We start from the raw sequence: 12,835 nt of genomic DNA, 5'->3' as shown, positions 1-12,835 counted from the left end.
CCGTCCCGCAGCGCTGCCTTCGCTCTGCCCTGCCCGAGCCCAGGAATGGCTGAGTAACGCCTTATCCTTGTAGGTTCTGCTGTCCTCCCTGTGCCCGCGTGTGCCCTGCATGGAGCTGTTTCATAGATGTTAAGGAGCTGGAAGGGATCTTAAAGATCATCCAGTTCCAATGACCCCCTGCCACGGGCAGGGACGCCTCCCATGAGACCGGGTTGCTCAAGGCTTTATCCGACCTGACATCCACGGCTCCCTGGGCAATTTGTTCTGGTGTCTCACCACCCTCACAGTAAAGGATTTCTGCCTAATATCTCACCTAAATTTCCCCTCTTTCAATTTGTACCCATGACCCCTTGTTCTATCACTGCAGTTGTGATGAACAGACCCTCTCCAGCTCCCCTGTAGCTCCTTCAGGTGCGGGAAGGTCCTCTGAAGTCTCCACACAACCTTCTCCAGTTTTCCCAGCCCGTCTTTGCAGGGGAGGTGTTCAGTCCTTTTATCAACTTCATGGCCTCCTCTGGGCTTGCTCTGACAGTTCCATGTCCTTGCAGTGTTTGGGACACAGAACTGTGCTCAGGGCTCCAGGTGGGCCCTCACAAGGGCAGGGGAGAGGGGCAGAACCTTTGGATGCAGCCGTGGGCTGTGAGTTCACACTGTCAGCTCATGTTAAAATTTTTATCAACCACTATTTCGTTTTGCTCAGTCCCAAGTCAAGCATTAACCGAGTAGTATGGGGGATATTTAAGCCCCGTGGTTTAGCTGTTGTGTCCCCTGCGTGGTGTTGTTTCCATGCCATGTTTCCTCCTGTGCTCTCCCATCTGCAGTCTGGGGATGTCTCCCCTGTAGCCATGATATTTTCTGAAAAATCCTTTCCTTAGGATTTTTCCTCCTGAGAAGCTGAGAGGCTTCAGGAACAAAATGTAAACAATTATTATCTGCTGCTGTGGAATGCAACAGGTGGATCTGTGATTGGCTCATGTGGTTGTTGCTAATTAATGGCCAATCACAGTCAGCTGGCTCAGACTGTCTGTCTGAGACACAAGCTTTTGTTATCATTCTTTCTTTTTCTATTCTTAGCTAGCCTTCTGATGAAATCCTTTCTTCTATTCTTTTAGTATAGTTTTAATATAATATATATCATAAAATAATAAATCAAGACTTCTGAAACATGGAGTCAGATCCTCGTCTCTTCCTCGGACCCCTGTGAACACTGTCAGACTCCCCAGCTGTGTGACAGCTCAGCTGTTGGGAAGTTTGATAACACCATGGAGCTGCCTCTCACCCTCTTCTGCTTCCGGGAGATAATCCTTGTTTGCTTTGCAGTTACTTGCCCATGTTTTATTTGGCACTCAGTGGGTCATCCATGCTTCTAGATACCATGATAAAAATGAAATGTTGTCCCCCTACTTTTCTCCCTCCCCTCAACTTAATTGCTACTTAATTGATTTTTTTTTTTTCTAGAATCATAGCATTAAAGTGCAAGTAACAAGTTTAAAGTGCCTTAGGAGTTTTTAATGATGTTTATCTTCAGCTTAGATATCTCAGAGTGCTGTTGGTTAAATCGTGCATAAAATGTTGTCAGTGTCTCTTTTGCACATTCTTTATAGGAAAATCTGTATTTTGTTTGACCTTGACCTTGAATTTGCCATGGGACCCCCATTGCTGAGCTTCCATTAGATCTGGTTGCTGTCAGCTAGAATGTGTGTTTGGATCAGAGAATGTCTTCTGGAAAGTGATTTAGGAAAGCTAATCCATCTGTCTAAGTATTAATATTGAATCATAGTTCTGATATCTTGACTTCTCTCTCCAGCTGCTTCACAGACCTTGGTTGGCTTAAGATTTTAACTGCTGAGAAAAATAATTTGGAAACTGTAGAATGGCTGAATGCTGCCTTGAAAGGAAGCCACTCCATAAAGAAATAAGCAATGGGAATAAAGTTTCATGTTTTATAAATAGCATGGCTTTTTCAGGACAGAATTTGACCCCAGTTTGAAATAAATGGAAGAGGTAGCATGATTTGCCAGCAGTGCACTCTAACATTGGGCACAAAAACTACCAAAGTAGAAAACATTTATTTTTCCCCATAATTCATCGTTTGAGTGCTGTTGATTCATGTTAAGGCAGCTGATAAATGTGGGCACTTTGACATATTCTTAAGATTGCACTTATAACAATTAAAAATGTCTATTCTTAGAGCTCATGTAATCCTAAATCAGGTAGCCAGGCTGCTGTATCAGCTGCGTTGAATTTTTAACTCAGATGAACTCATATTTATATGCAGAGTGAATTTTATGAGGTAGAAGAACTGCAAGACAAGGCATGTTTTGAAAGCTAAGTAGGCCTTTACAAACCTCACATTTTAGTGTTAAATTTAATTTTCAGTTGCAGCTAATTTTGTTTATGAACAGGAGACGTTGCCATCCTTGACAGCATGACTAACATGAGATGCCAGAATTGCAGCCTTCATTTTACCAAACAGTATTTCAGCTTTCTAACAGCAGAAATTCTCACTTTTGTACTGCCAACTGAATCTGGACAAAAATACTGTTTTGGTGGAACTTCTAAAAATGTCACTATACGTAGAGTTACTGCACCCACTTGTGGAGGAGACCCAAACTACAGAAGCTGGGCTAGATCAGCATTCCCCTCTCTTTGAGGTGTTCACCCATTTTAGGTTTTAGTGATCATTCAAACCACTGAAACTGTGTATTTTTGATGTTGTTATTATAAGTATCAAGTCACTGCTGAATCTTTCAGGAGAGAACAAACTGTTTTGAAAGCAGGTTCTGCCATGAGATGAGGTTCTAGTATTTTTTTTCATGATACAGCTGTACTAATCCGCGTTTGAGAAAGATACACTGGTATTTGTGCAGAAGGATTGGGGTGATCAATAGAACAGGATTTCCTGTGAGAGGAGAGTAAAAGAGGAAGACTTAGCCCAATCCAAAGCCAACTTTAACAAGGCTATGGTTCACTCTGTACTCCTTTCATATATTTATATTGACAATACAAAAGGCTATAATTAATTCCAAATGCAGGAGGTGAATTTGCTGTAGCTGGGATGTAAGGTTTTTGTGTTTTTAAAGACATCACACAGAGCCTCCTTTGACTGTTTCTCCTGGGCTGTGCTTCTTTGGCCTGTGTTTGGTGGAAAGCTTGATCTTGTGTTTGAGAGTCACAGCATGAGACCATGGCCCTTGTCCAGATAAAACTCTTCGATCCTAAGAGAAGGTAGTTCCAAACATTGGAACAGCTGATTGAACTGAAGTGGGGTAGAAACCGGAACACAAGCAAATGAGCAGTTTGTGTTACAAATAGTGGTAAGGTAGATAATAAAACTGTAGTTTTGAAAATAATCTTCATTGCCTTAAAAGAGTATTATAGAACTTTTTTTTTTTTTTTTTTTTTTTTTTTTTTTTTTTTTTTTTTTTGTGAAGGAACAGAATTGGGTTTAACAGGTTAGGGTTTCTTTTCAAGACTTATGTTACATAAAACCAGTCTTCACATTTGACTTTTATCACCAACTTCACCCAAAACCACTTCCTTAAGAATTAAGAGAGAGCCTGCCCAGTGTACAGACCAAGGAAATGGATTAATGTACTTCAGTTTTACTCCTGCTGATAAACAGAAATATTTAGTCCTACCTGTTCCTTTTAACTACTTACTGCAAGCACATGTCAATGCAGTACATAAGAAAGCTGATTGTTGCTCTTTCATGTTTCACTAGTGTGCAACAGATGTTACCACAAAAGGGATAAAGATGAAGCAAGAAATGAAAGTGCTGAAGTTGAGTGTGACAGAGATGCTTTTCTCATACTTTGCTACTGTTCTTTGCTAGACACCACACAGAGCCTTATTAATCCATAGCTGAAGTCATGGAAAGGTTCTTTTTGACTTTTTGGAAAGATTATGACCGTCAATGCTATGGATGATTGAGATCTTTAAGATTATCTCATCTCATCTCTCCTGGTGTTTAAACTGATTTGTTTCTTTTCACTGGCTTTTGCTTATGATTCATGATTATTTTCAGGACTTCAGTATTAAGTTCATATCAGAGATGGTTTCCCTGGTATAAGTTTCTGTGCTGAAAGTGCCCTGTAGTTCAACAGTGACACAGGGTCAGTCTCTAATACATTTTTTTTCCTGCTGCCTGCTGTGGTTTTAGGCTGGAACTGGATGGGGGGAGTGCATAATCTCATTTTCCTGGAGATGCAGGCTGAGGCACAAGCTGCAGGTGCAGAGCCTTGCTTTGGGCACTTTTTTAATGAAAATGCTGCCTTTTGCATGGTGTTGGGTACATAATTCCCAATAAGAGACTGACATGTCATGGTCACACCATCACACCAGCCCCATGTGCTGCCCCATGTTTTTTGACCTTGTTTTTAGTGGAAGGATTGAGTCATTTACGTGTTTATTTGTGGTGTAAGCTGGAGGTAGGTTCTAGTTCTTATTTTTAATAGCAGAAAGTTTTATCACTGAAGTCCTCTTGGTATAAGGGGTTTTTTTGACTTTCACAGTGGAGTGCACAGTCCTGTTGTCCAGACACTGTTGACAGAGCATTTCACCCAGATCAGAATGAAACTATTTGAAATGGATTATTATCTGTATATGTCTCTGACATTTGAAGACACTTAATTAAGTGTCTTCAGCTGGCATAGCTACCTGACAGCTGATAGGGCTGTTAAAATTATACAAATCAGGGATTTGACCCAAATTTACATTTCTCCTTTGAATTATTTGGCTCTGAAATCACTGGGTGGAGCTGAAAACATGAACTGAACTTGCTATCGCACGTCCCTGACTTTTTCCAACAAGCTATATTTGTTAATTTACGGTGCAGAAATGAACCTTTTAACTTTACACTGAAAGCAAATATTGATTTTTTTTCTTATATATCTGGACTTTGCACAGGAGGGGAAAAACCTGACATTGCTGAAAATGGCAGCTGAGACATCCACAGAAGTTGTAAAACCAGCAAAACAATCCGTCCTTAAGGAAGAGGTACCGCATGCTTGGGTTGGGCACTATTTTGTTGTTAAATAACGATTATTTGTGAGTTTGTGAGTGCAGAGTACAAAATGCTAGAGAGGCTGGATGTTCATAAAAACCTGTTCAATAGACAAAAAATTTCTTCCTGATTGTCAGAGAGTTTAACAGATGTGACATTCCTCTTTATTGAAATAATTATACAAATTGTCACTGAGGAGAGAGAAATCTACAGTGTTGCATTATTTTAAGCTGCTTCTCTTTTTTTTTCAGATTTTATATCTGTTTCTTGTATTGTGTCTTCAGGAGGTTTTTCAGTGTTCAGAAATAATGCTGATATTTCTGAGAGACTTTACAAATTGGTGGGTTATGAAACACAGCAACAATTGTCTCTTTCAAACAGTTTTCTGTTTCTTTAAGGTGGCAAACCACCAAGGGTTGCTTTAACATTTAGGATTGTACCACGCTTTATGTTTGCTGAAAAGATTTGAATTTAGATAATTGCTGTTTCAAAGACATCAGTAAGGAAGTAGTAAGAATAATACCAGTCCTAAGAAAGGATTCTGGAGGCACTTCATTCTTATTAGAAGCCCTTTCACCCTAAACTGCCTATATTTGTTTCTGTTCCCTTTAAATGAAATCTTAAAAGTTAATCTTTGGTGTTAAGGCAGGTTTGGCAGTGTGCTGCTCTTGCTATAACACAAATGTGGTTTCTTTTATTTGTTCTTCATGGACTGAACACACTCTTGTAGTTTATTCCGGTTTCATGGCACAAGGAAGGAAGAGATTTGTTTGCATTATGTCTTTTCTCTTAGGCATTTTTTGAATATGAATATTTCACAAGCATAAAGGACTTAATTTTTGTGATCTTTTTGGGTTTTCAATTAAGAGCTGGGTATTTTGCAGGCAGCATTTTCATTTTATCCTCTTTTGGTTTGGTTTTGTATAGGTTTTTTTATGATTTTTTGTTTGGTTTGTTGTTTGGGTTTTTTTAAATTTTTCTTAGTTATTCTCTTTTTTTAAACAATGTGCTCTTTGATATCACTGGAAATTTATAATTAGATCTTACATATTTTAAACTATTTACTTACTTTTTTCGATCATTTTTTGGGCTTAATACAGAGAAGTATTTACCTTCCTTCTGCCAGTGGCTTTTGTATCAGAAGTGGTTCTGTAACTGTGCAGTAAGAATGTGGCCTGATGCTGGAATGTCTTCCATGAAAGTGGGAGCTGATCTTACTTCATTCTTCCTTTTTCTGGGAAGGCACATTCAGGCTGGTATAAGCAGATGTTTTTTGCCCATCAAAGTAATAGACAAAAAAATAAAAATAACTCATTTTAAAGCAAGTTACAGTAAAAGAAGCAAACTGCTAGGCTGATATCTAGGGATTTTTCTCTTTTAAATGAATTACATAAAAGATGAGGAAACATAGGGAAAATAAACTCACTTAGCCCAGAAAAGGCATTTGGTCATAGTGTTAATGTCAAGCACTCACTCAGCAGCTCTCAGAACCCTAAAGGGACAGATATGTGTCACTCTTACAGCTGCAGAATACAGCAGATACACAAGGGCAAGAAAAGTTTCAGAGTAGCTTGGTTTTCAGTCTTGCATGCTCAGCTTTTGGGCTGTGCCTTCTGCTAAGGGGGCACTCATGAGCAGCAGTGTATTTAAAGTCTCTGGGCTGCACAGAGACTCTTTTGCAGCTGATATATTACCCTTGCAAAATCCTACTAAAAAATGAGGACTTTACAGTACATAAAATCCCACTGAATTCATCAAAACTTGGTTATAAAACTCGTGTTAAGAAAAGCTACTGTCTTGGGGTTATATTTTTATTCATATTCAAGAATTTAGAGTAATTTTTTTTCTGTATTAGCAACAGGAATGCTGTTGCATATTCCTGCATGTGGTGTGATGCTGAAATTTGTCTTCAAAAAAACCTAAAAAAGTTGTGTTGTTTCTCCCAATTCTTTGAGATTGATTTTATAATGTATTTAACAAAGACTTCTTTATTTTAGGTAATTGTAGAAAGACAATGGTTGAAGCTTTCAGAAACAACTTACACTGATCCCTTTGGGAAAACCAGGTAATTGCCTCTCTGCTATTCCAGATTTCCAATTGCACAGACTGGGCCCAGGCTAGAGAGCATGAGCATTAGAAACACATCACTCTACACAAGATGGGTGTGAGGTTTCTTCAGAGTTCCTGCTGTTCAGAGGAGAGAATCTTACTCTGGCAGATGTGCAAGCATTGGGATTGAATTTGGCTCCTAAATCCTCTTGGGCACATTGGACTTGGATTGTGCTGCATTTCCAGTTCTTTGGAAAGATTTTACAGAGAAGCAAGTTCCAGCTGTGCAACTACTCTGTGACAATCAGACTCCATCCTGTGGCTTTTCTGGTTCTTCATTATGGGCTCCTTTTTCCCTGCTGGTGGAGCAGGATCCTGCATATTATTGACAAATTAGTGTCCTCTTGTATGTTATCATTTCTGTCCAGTTCTTTTGTACTCTTTAGTTTTGCTGTGTTTCTGTAGGTGTTACAAACATGGCTTTAGTTCCCTCCCCTTAATGTGTTAGATTCTGTACTGATTGCTCTCTCTAGTGCCTCCCACTTCAATAGCAGTGTCCTCTTAAAATTAGCAAGATTGGATTTTTTGTGTAACTAAAATTAACTATTTTCTCTCTCGCCCTTAAGTAGGCAAAAGAAAATTATACCATAGACATTTTATAGTGCCAGTGTATGACAGGGCCTGCCTATGGCCTGCTTCTTCTTACAAGACCTCACTGTGTGGTGGTACATTTTGCTTTAAGTGAAAGTAGCAAGGGTAGAAGATGATTTATGTATTCATTTGTTCTTTTCTCTGTTTAAACAGAACTTGGGAAACTGTAAAGCGTACTGGTAACAAAAAGGGAGTTACAGCTGATGGTAAGAATTGGTGGCTTTTTCTGTTTCCATTTTTTTTCCTGTGAAAATCCTTCTGATAAGCTGACAATGCAGATTTTGAGCTGATCTGTTCCTGAATGAGTGAGGATGTGGAACAGGTGGCTTGGCAGAGCTGGCTATACCCTGAGCTAGTGAAAGGCTTACTGAAGTGCTGAAGAATCAGAACCTTACTGGTGGGAGCGCTTTCCCAAGGTCCCTGTGTTCATTTTAAAATGATGGGGCACTTCCTAAGACATCAGGGGTGCTCTGACACAGAGTAGCTCTCAAACTGGTGATTGGGTCTGCTGTTAGGGGCCAAGGGGCTCTTTGGGACATGATTTAGAAATGGAGAGTAGAGAATTCCCTACAGAGGCTTTCAAGCAATTTTTGTAGGCAGGAGAGCCCTTCCCTGAGGCTCAGTCTTGCTTGGTTTGTGTGCCTCTGGCTTGCTGGGGAGCTTTGAAGTTCTCTCACCGTGCATGTTATAAAGAGCTTTAATTCATCATTCAGGATTCTGGAGCAGGCATCCAAACATTTAATGCTCAGAGTACAGTGTGTGTGTTCCTTTCCAGATCTGGCACTAAAATCTCACTTCATGCTACGCTCACATTCCATGTCCTTGTGTCTCCCATGGCTGTGATAGGTGTAGCAGTGATAGCAGTGCTGCAGAGAACCCTGCACTATGACTGCATTGTCCTGGTGAAACAGTTCAGGCCCCCAATCAATGGCTACTGCTTGGAATTTCCTGCAGGTAAGTGGCTGAAACATTGGGATGAGTCACATATGGTTCAGTGTGTTTAGATGTGCTTGGAGTGTCAGTCTTTATGTATTTTATAGGTTTGACTTGAGGATCTCCAAGATCTTTTCCAGCTTAGTTGATTCTGTGATCTTAATGAAGCTCTAGCTGGAAAACCGTGCAGAGCTCAACATGCTATTCCAAAATAGGAATATCTGATAATGAAAAAACAAAATAAGCTTGTTTTAGCAGATTGGAAAAAATTCCCTCCACTTCTACTTTCTCTAAGAGTCAAAGCATTTGGCTTCTTTCCCTCATGAGAATATTAATGCCATTTTTTGGAGAAGGCATCATGATTCTGTAGATAATTGGTTAAGGATGTGGGCAGCAGCATAATGAATCCAGAGATTGGAATCCTTCCTAACACTTATCCCTCTGTAAAGACAGAGTAGTGAGGATGTTTTTCCTCTTCCAGAAAGCTTGATTAGATCTCAGGATGGATGTTGCAGTTAAGTGGGAAGCTTTTAATTGTTTTTGTGTGTTATGTATCTCCCAGGCCTCATTGAGGAAAACGAGTCAGCAGAAAGTGCTGCGCTTCGAGAGCTGAAGGAAGAGACTGGGTACAAGGGGGAAGTCATTGAATGTACTCCAGGTCTTTGCTTTTTTAAAATTTTTTCCTACTAAAGCTAATTCTGTCTTGATGGCTACTCTAAATGTCTGGAATGCTCTAAACCAAAGGGAAAGCCTATGCAGATTAGCAGGGTAGCATGTAAAAGTGAAACTTTGATTCTTGATGTGAATCAGTTGCTGAACTTCAGTCTGAAGTAAGTTTGATGTCTGTAGGGAGCAAATTGCTATTCATTAAGATCCTTCACACAAAACCCAATTCTTCAAGCTGTGATTTGGCATTTTAATGTAAAGGTCTAAATTGCTGGACTTCTGTGAACAGCATCTGTGAACTTAGAAAAAAAAAGCTGTATGATGCAGAGGTCACCCTTGTGTCAGCTGTGGGGAGGTGACAGTACTTGTGGGGAGGTGACAGTACTCGAGTTCTCCAGCTGGAAAGAGAAAGGAGAGTAACTGGAGTAAATTCAGAGATCCTTTGGAACATGATTGTTCCAATCCTATGCTTCCTACATAAGATAAAATGAAGGCAAAATGAGGATCATAAATCAAGCTTGAGAAGGTAGGTGAGGCAACTTAGGATTTTGAGGAAATGTCATTGCAGTTGAGTCTTGTCTCTCAGTTATTGGGTACAACTGCATGCTGGGGATTGGGAGAGGCTGGAGACAGGTGATGGCAAAATTACACTCCAACAGGCTGAGGAAGTCTGTAAGGGATAGTTCACAGTAATTCTTTAGTCTATGGAATGGAAAGTAAATTTGGCTGTGAAAACAAGTCTCCCCAGGGATCTGTAAAAGAGCTGAGAGTTACAGAAACATTACCTCTAAGAATTTGTGAAGACAAAGTTTTCGCTACTCTTACAGCACAAACGTCTGCCAAATATATATTCTCCTATTGTATCAGATACATTTCTGTGAAAGCTTTTGTTAAAATGTCAAGGTGCCTGATTCCTGCTCTGAAAAATGAACCTCTCCATGTGCTTGTTGGCAGCTCTGTGCTTGGACCCAGGAATATCAAACAGCACAACACACATCGTGAGTGTCATCATTAATGGAGATGAGGTTGAGAACACGAGACCGAAGCAAAACCTTGGTGAGTTTTGAAAATGTTGAGAAGATAACAAAACAATGGGTTGAAAACAATTAACTCCACCACTTCATCTCTTCTGTCCTAGCTGATTTGGGTACTGCACATACTTCCAATCACATCCTGCAGTCTAGATGAGTGTGTCTCTGCTAAATCCACTGGGGAAGCCCAGATGTGAAGTGTCAGCTTTTGGCATACTCAGAATAAAACATTTCAGTGCCAAATTTCAGTGAGGGCCATAAGCACTTGTGAACCTAGATACTGCTCTCAGTTGTAGCTTTACTCTGGAGGTAATTGCAGTGTCACTCACAGTCAGTTAGCCATCAAATGCTTTTTAATTATAAACTCTGGTGTATTTCAACCCCTTAACCCACTACTCTTTTCACTTGCAGATGATGGAGGTACGTAATGTGACTGTGATCTCATTGACAAGAAGGTCATGATTCTTCGTATGGCAAGTTTTACTTAGAAAAAGTCAGTTAAAACTGGTTTTTATTTGTGCTTGGGTAATCTCCTGAGCCTAATCAAATGTGCCTGAGGTTGACTTTGGCCTAGATGCAAATCCCTGTGGGTCATTATTACGTCAATTATCTTTCCCAGTACTGCACCTATAGCACCAGTATTTCAGGAAATACAAATTACTGCCCCCCCAAGAGCTGTAGGTCAAGCCCTGAAGACAAGTAATTCAGAGACTCAGGGGAGGGCTAAACCAGCATAAATTCATCATTAACAAACCCTTTGAGATGGTTTGGTCTTGAAATGCATCTCCAATTCATTCCTGTACCAGGAGAAGCCAAACAGTTTTCTTCAACAGTGTATTTTTCATTCTCAAAAGGGAGATTTCTCTTTTAGGAATTCTTATCCTTCTAGCTACCAGCTACACTTTTTTCCCCAATTGTTTTTCCAGCTTTTTTCTGTCAAACATGTTTTTTAGTGAGCCCAGTCACTGCCTGTCCCCATTTAATTGATCTTTTTTTGATATATCAAAACTCACAACTTTTGGGTGGTGATGAGCATTAAATGAGTTTCTTTCCCCTTCTAAATTGAAAGAAACAGAAGACAGAGTTAAGTTTCTTTACTGTTCACTAATTTAAGGATGTGTAAACCTTTTCCTTCTCTCCTAGAATTTGTGGAAGTTGTTTCACTTCCAAAGAATGACCTACTGCAAAGGATTGATGGTAAGAGCTTTCTGACACATTAAATGCACTAACATGAACTTCAGGTATCCCTTCTCAGGGCTCCTCGTGTCATTTCTCACCCTAGAATACATTATGTTATGTGTTAAGCAAAAAGCTGTGAGAGACTGGCCAGGTATGTGAGCTAGTGAGATCAGGAGGAGTTTGCAGTGTCTGGAATGCTACACATCTTCATTTTAGCAAGGACTTACATTTCTGTAAAGGTTTTAACAGCATCTCTTTTTTTTTTTTTTTTTGATTTTCAGAACTGGTAGCAGAGGAACAGCTGGCAGTAGATGCCAGGGTTTACACTTACGCGTTGGCTCTGAAGCGCGCAGAGGAAAAACCGCTCCAAGTTCCTTTCATGAAGTTCTAGAACTGGACGATGAGAAATTGAATTCAAAACTGCCCAAGCTGAATGGCTTAGAAGTATAACTCTTCTTCTAATCAAGGTAATTTGCTTTACTTGTAGAGCAAGAAAAGTGTTTGTAGTAATGATTCTGGTATTTTTATTTCGAATTATGTAACTGACAAAAAACATTTCTTCTAACTGCTCTGTCAAGCCTTGACAGAATATCCATAATAAAAATACTGTTTAATTTTCAGAATGGCTTATTTCTCACTAGGTTCCTCTCTGCACTTAGAGTTCAGTATAGCAAAGATGCCTAGGTAACCATGGTTGGTGTTGTATCACCATGGTTCCAAAGGAGGCAGAGGCAGGACAGTGAGTGCAGGTCTCTCTCACTCACAGCACTCGCTCCTAACACCTGGAGAGGGAAGAGCTCATGGTGGGCTGCAACTTCTTTATGACAGGCAGCAGAGGGGCTGGCACTGATTTCTTCTCTCTGGTGACCAGAGACAGGACCCAATGGAATGGCCTGAAGTTGTGTCAGGGGCAGTTTAAGTTGGATATTAGGAAAGGGTTCTTCACCCAGAGGGTGGCTGGGCACTGGAACAGGCTCCTCAGGGCACAGCACTGAGCCTGACAGTTCAGATGTGTTTGGACAATGCTCTCAGGCACATGGTGGGCTTATTGGGATGTCCTGCACAAGGCCAGGAGTTGGACTGTGAGTCTTGCAGGTCCCTTCCAACTCAGAAATCATAGAATTGTAGCATATCCAATTAAGTAGTAATTCTCTGTGACAGGAGTGGGGACAGCAGTACAGGAACACTGTGTGCATGCTCTGGCTGAAGTAATTGAAATGGCAATTTCAAGAACTTCCTATTGTGATTTAGACATGAAGAGACTATGCAGAAAGAGAAAACTGGTTTGTCTGATCTAAAATAATGATTACGACACCACCAT

General features: G+C 40.2%; 2 protein-coding genes across 2 annotated transcripts in view; one reads left to right on the top strand and one right to left on the bottom strand.

The window, feature by feature from the left end:
- The window catches only part of CDC123 (cell division cycle 123), a 30,441-nt gene extending 30,097 nt beyond the window's left edge, over positions 1-344 (bottom strand). The window contains exon 1 of the mRNA XM_005426281.3: positions 341-344. Within this exon, the coding sequence (XP_005426338.2) occupies positions 341-344 (4 nt within the window). The remainder of the gene's footprint in view (positions 1-340) is intronic.
- On the top strand, positions 2-12,137 carry NUDT5 (nudix hydrolase 5). The gene is made up of 10 exons (XM_005426280.2): positions 2-69; positions 4,909-4,998; positions 7,003-7,070; positions 7,859-7,911; positions 8,552-8,659; positions 9,201-9,296; positions 10,259-10,360; positions 10,747-10,755; positions 11,479-11,532; positions 11,796-12,137. The coding sequence occupies exons 2-10, from the start codon at positions 4,936-4,938 to the stop codon at positions 11,903-11,905; spliced, it is 663 nt and encodes a 220-aa protein (XP_005426337.1). The 5' UTR covers positions 2-69; positions 4,909-4,935; the 3' UTR covers positions 11,906-12,137.
- Positions 12,138-12,835: the final 698 nt, after the last annotated feature.

The sequence above is a fragment of the Geospiza fortis genome, unplaced genomic scaffold, assembly GCF_000277835.1.
Source record: "Geospiza fortis unplaced genomic scaffold, GeoFor_1.0 scaffold428, whole genome shotgun sequence".
Classification (NCBI taxonomy): domain Eukaryota; kingdom Metazoa; phylum Chordata; class Aves; order Passeriformes; family Thraupidae; genus Geospiza; species Geospiza fortis.
This window is presented reverse-complemented; position numbering and strand designations above follow the sequence as displayed.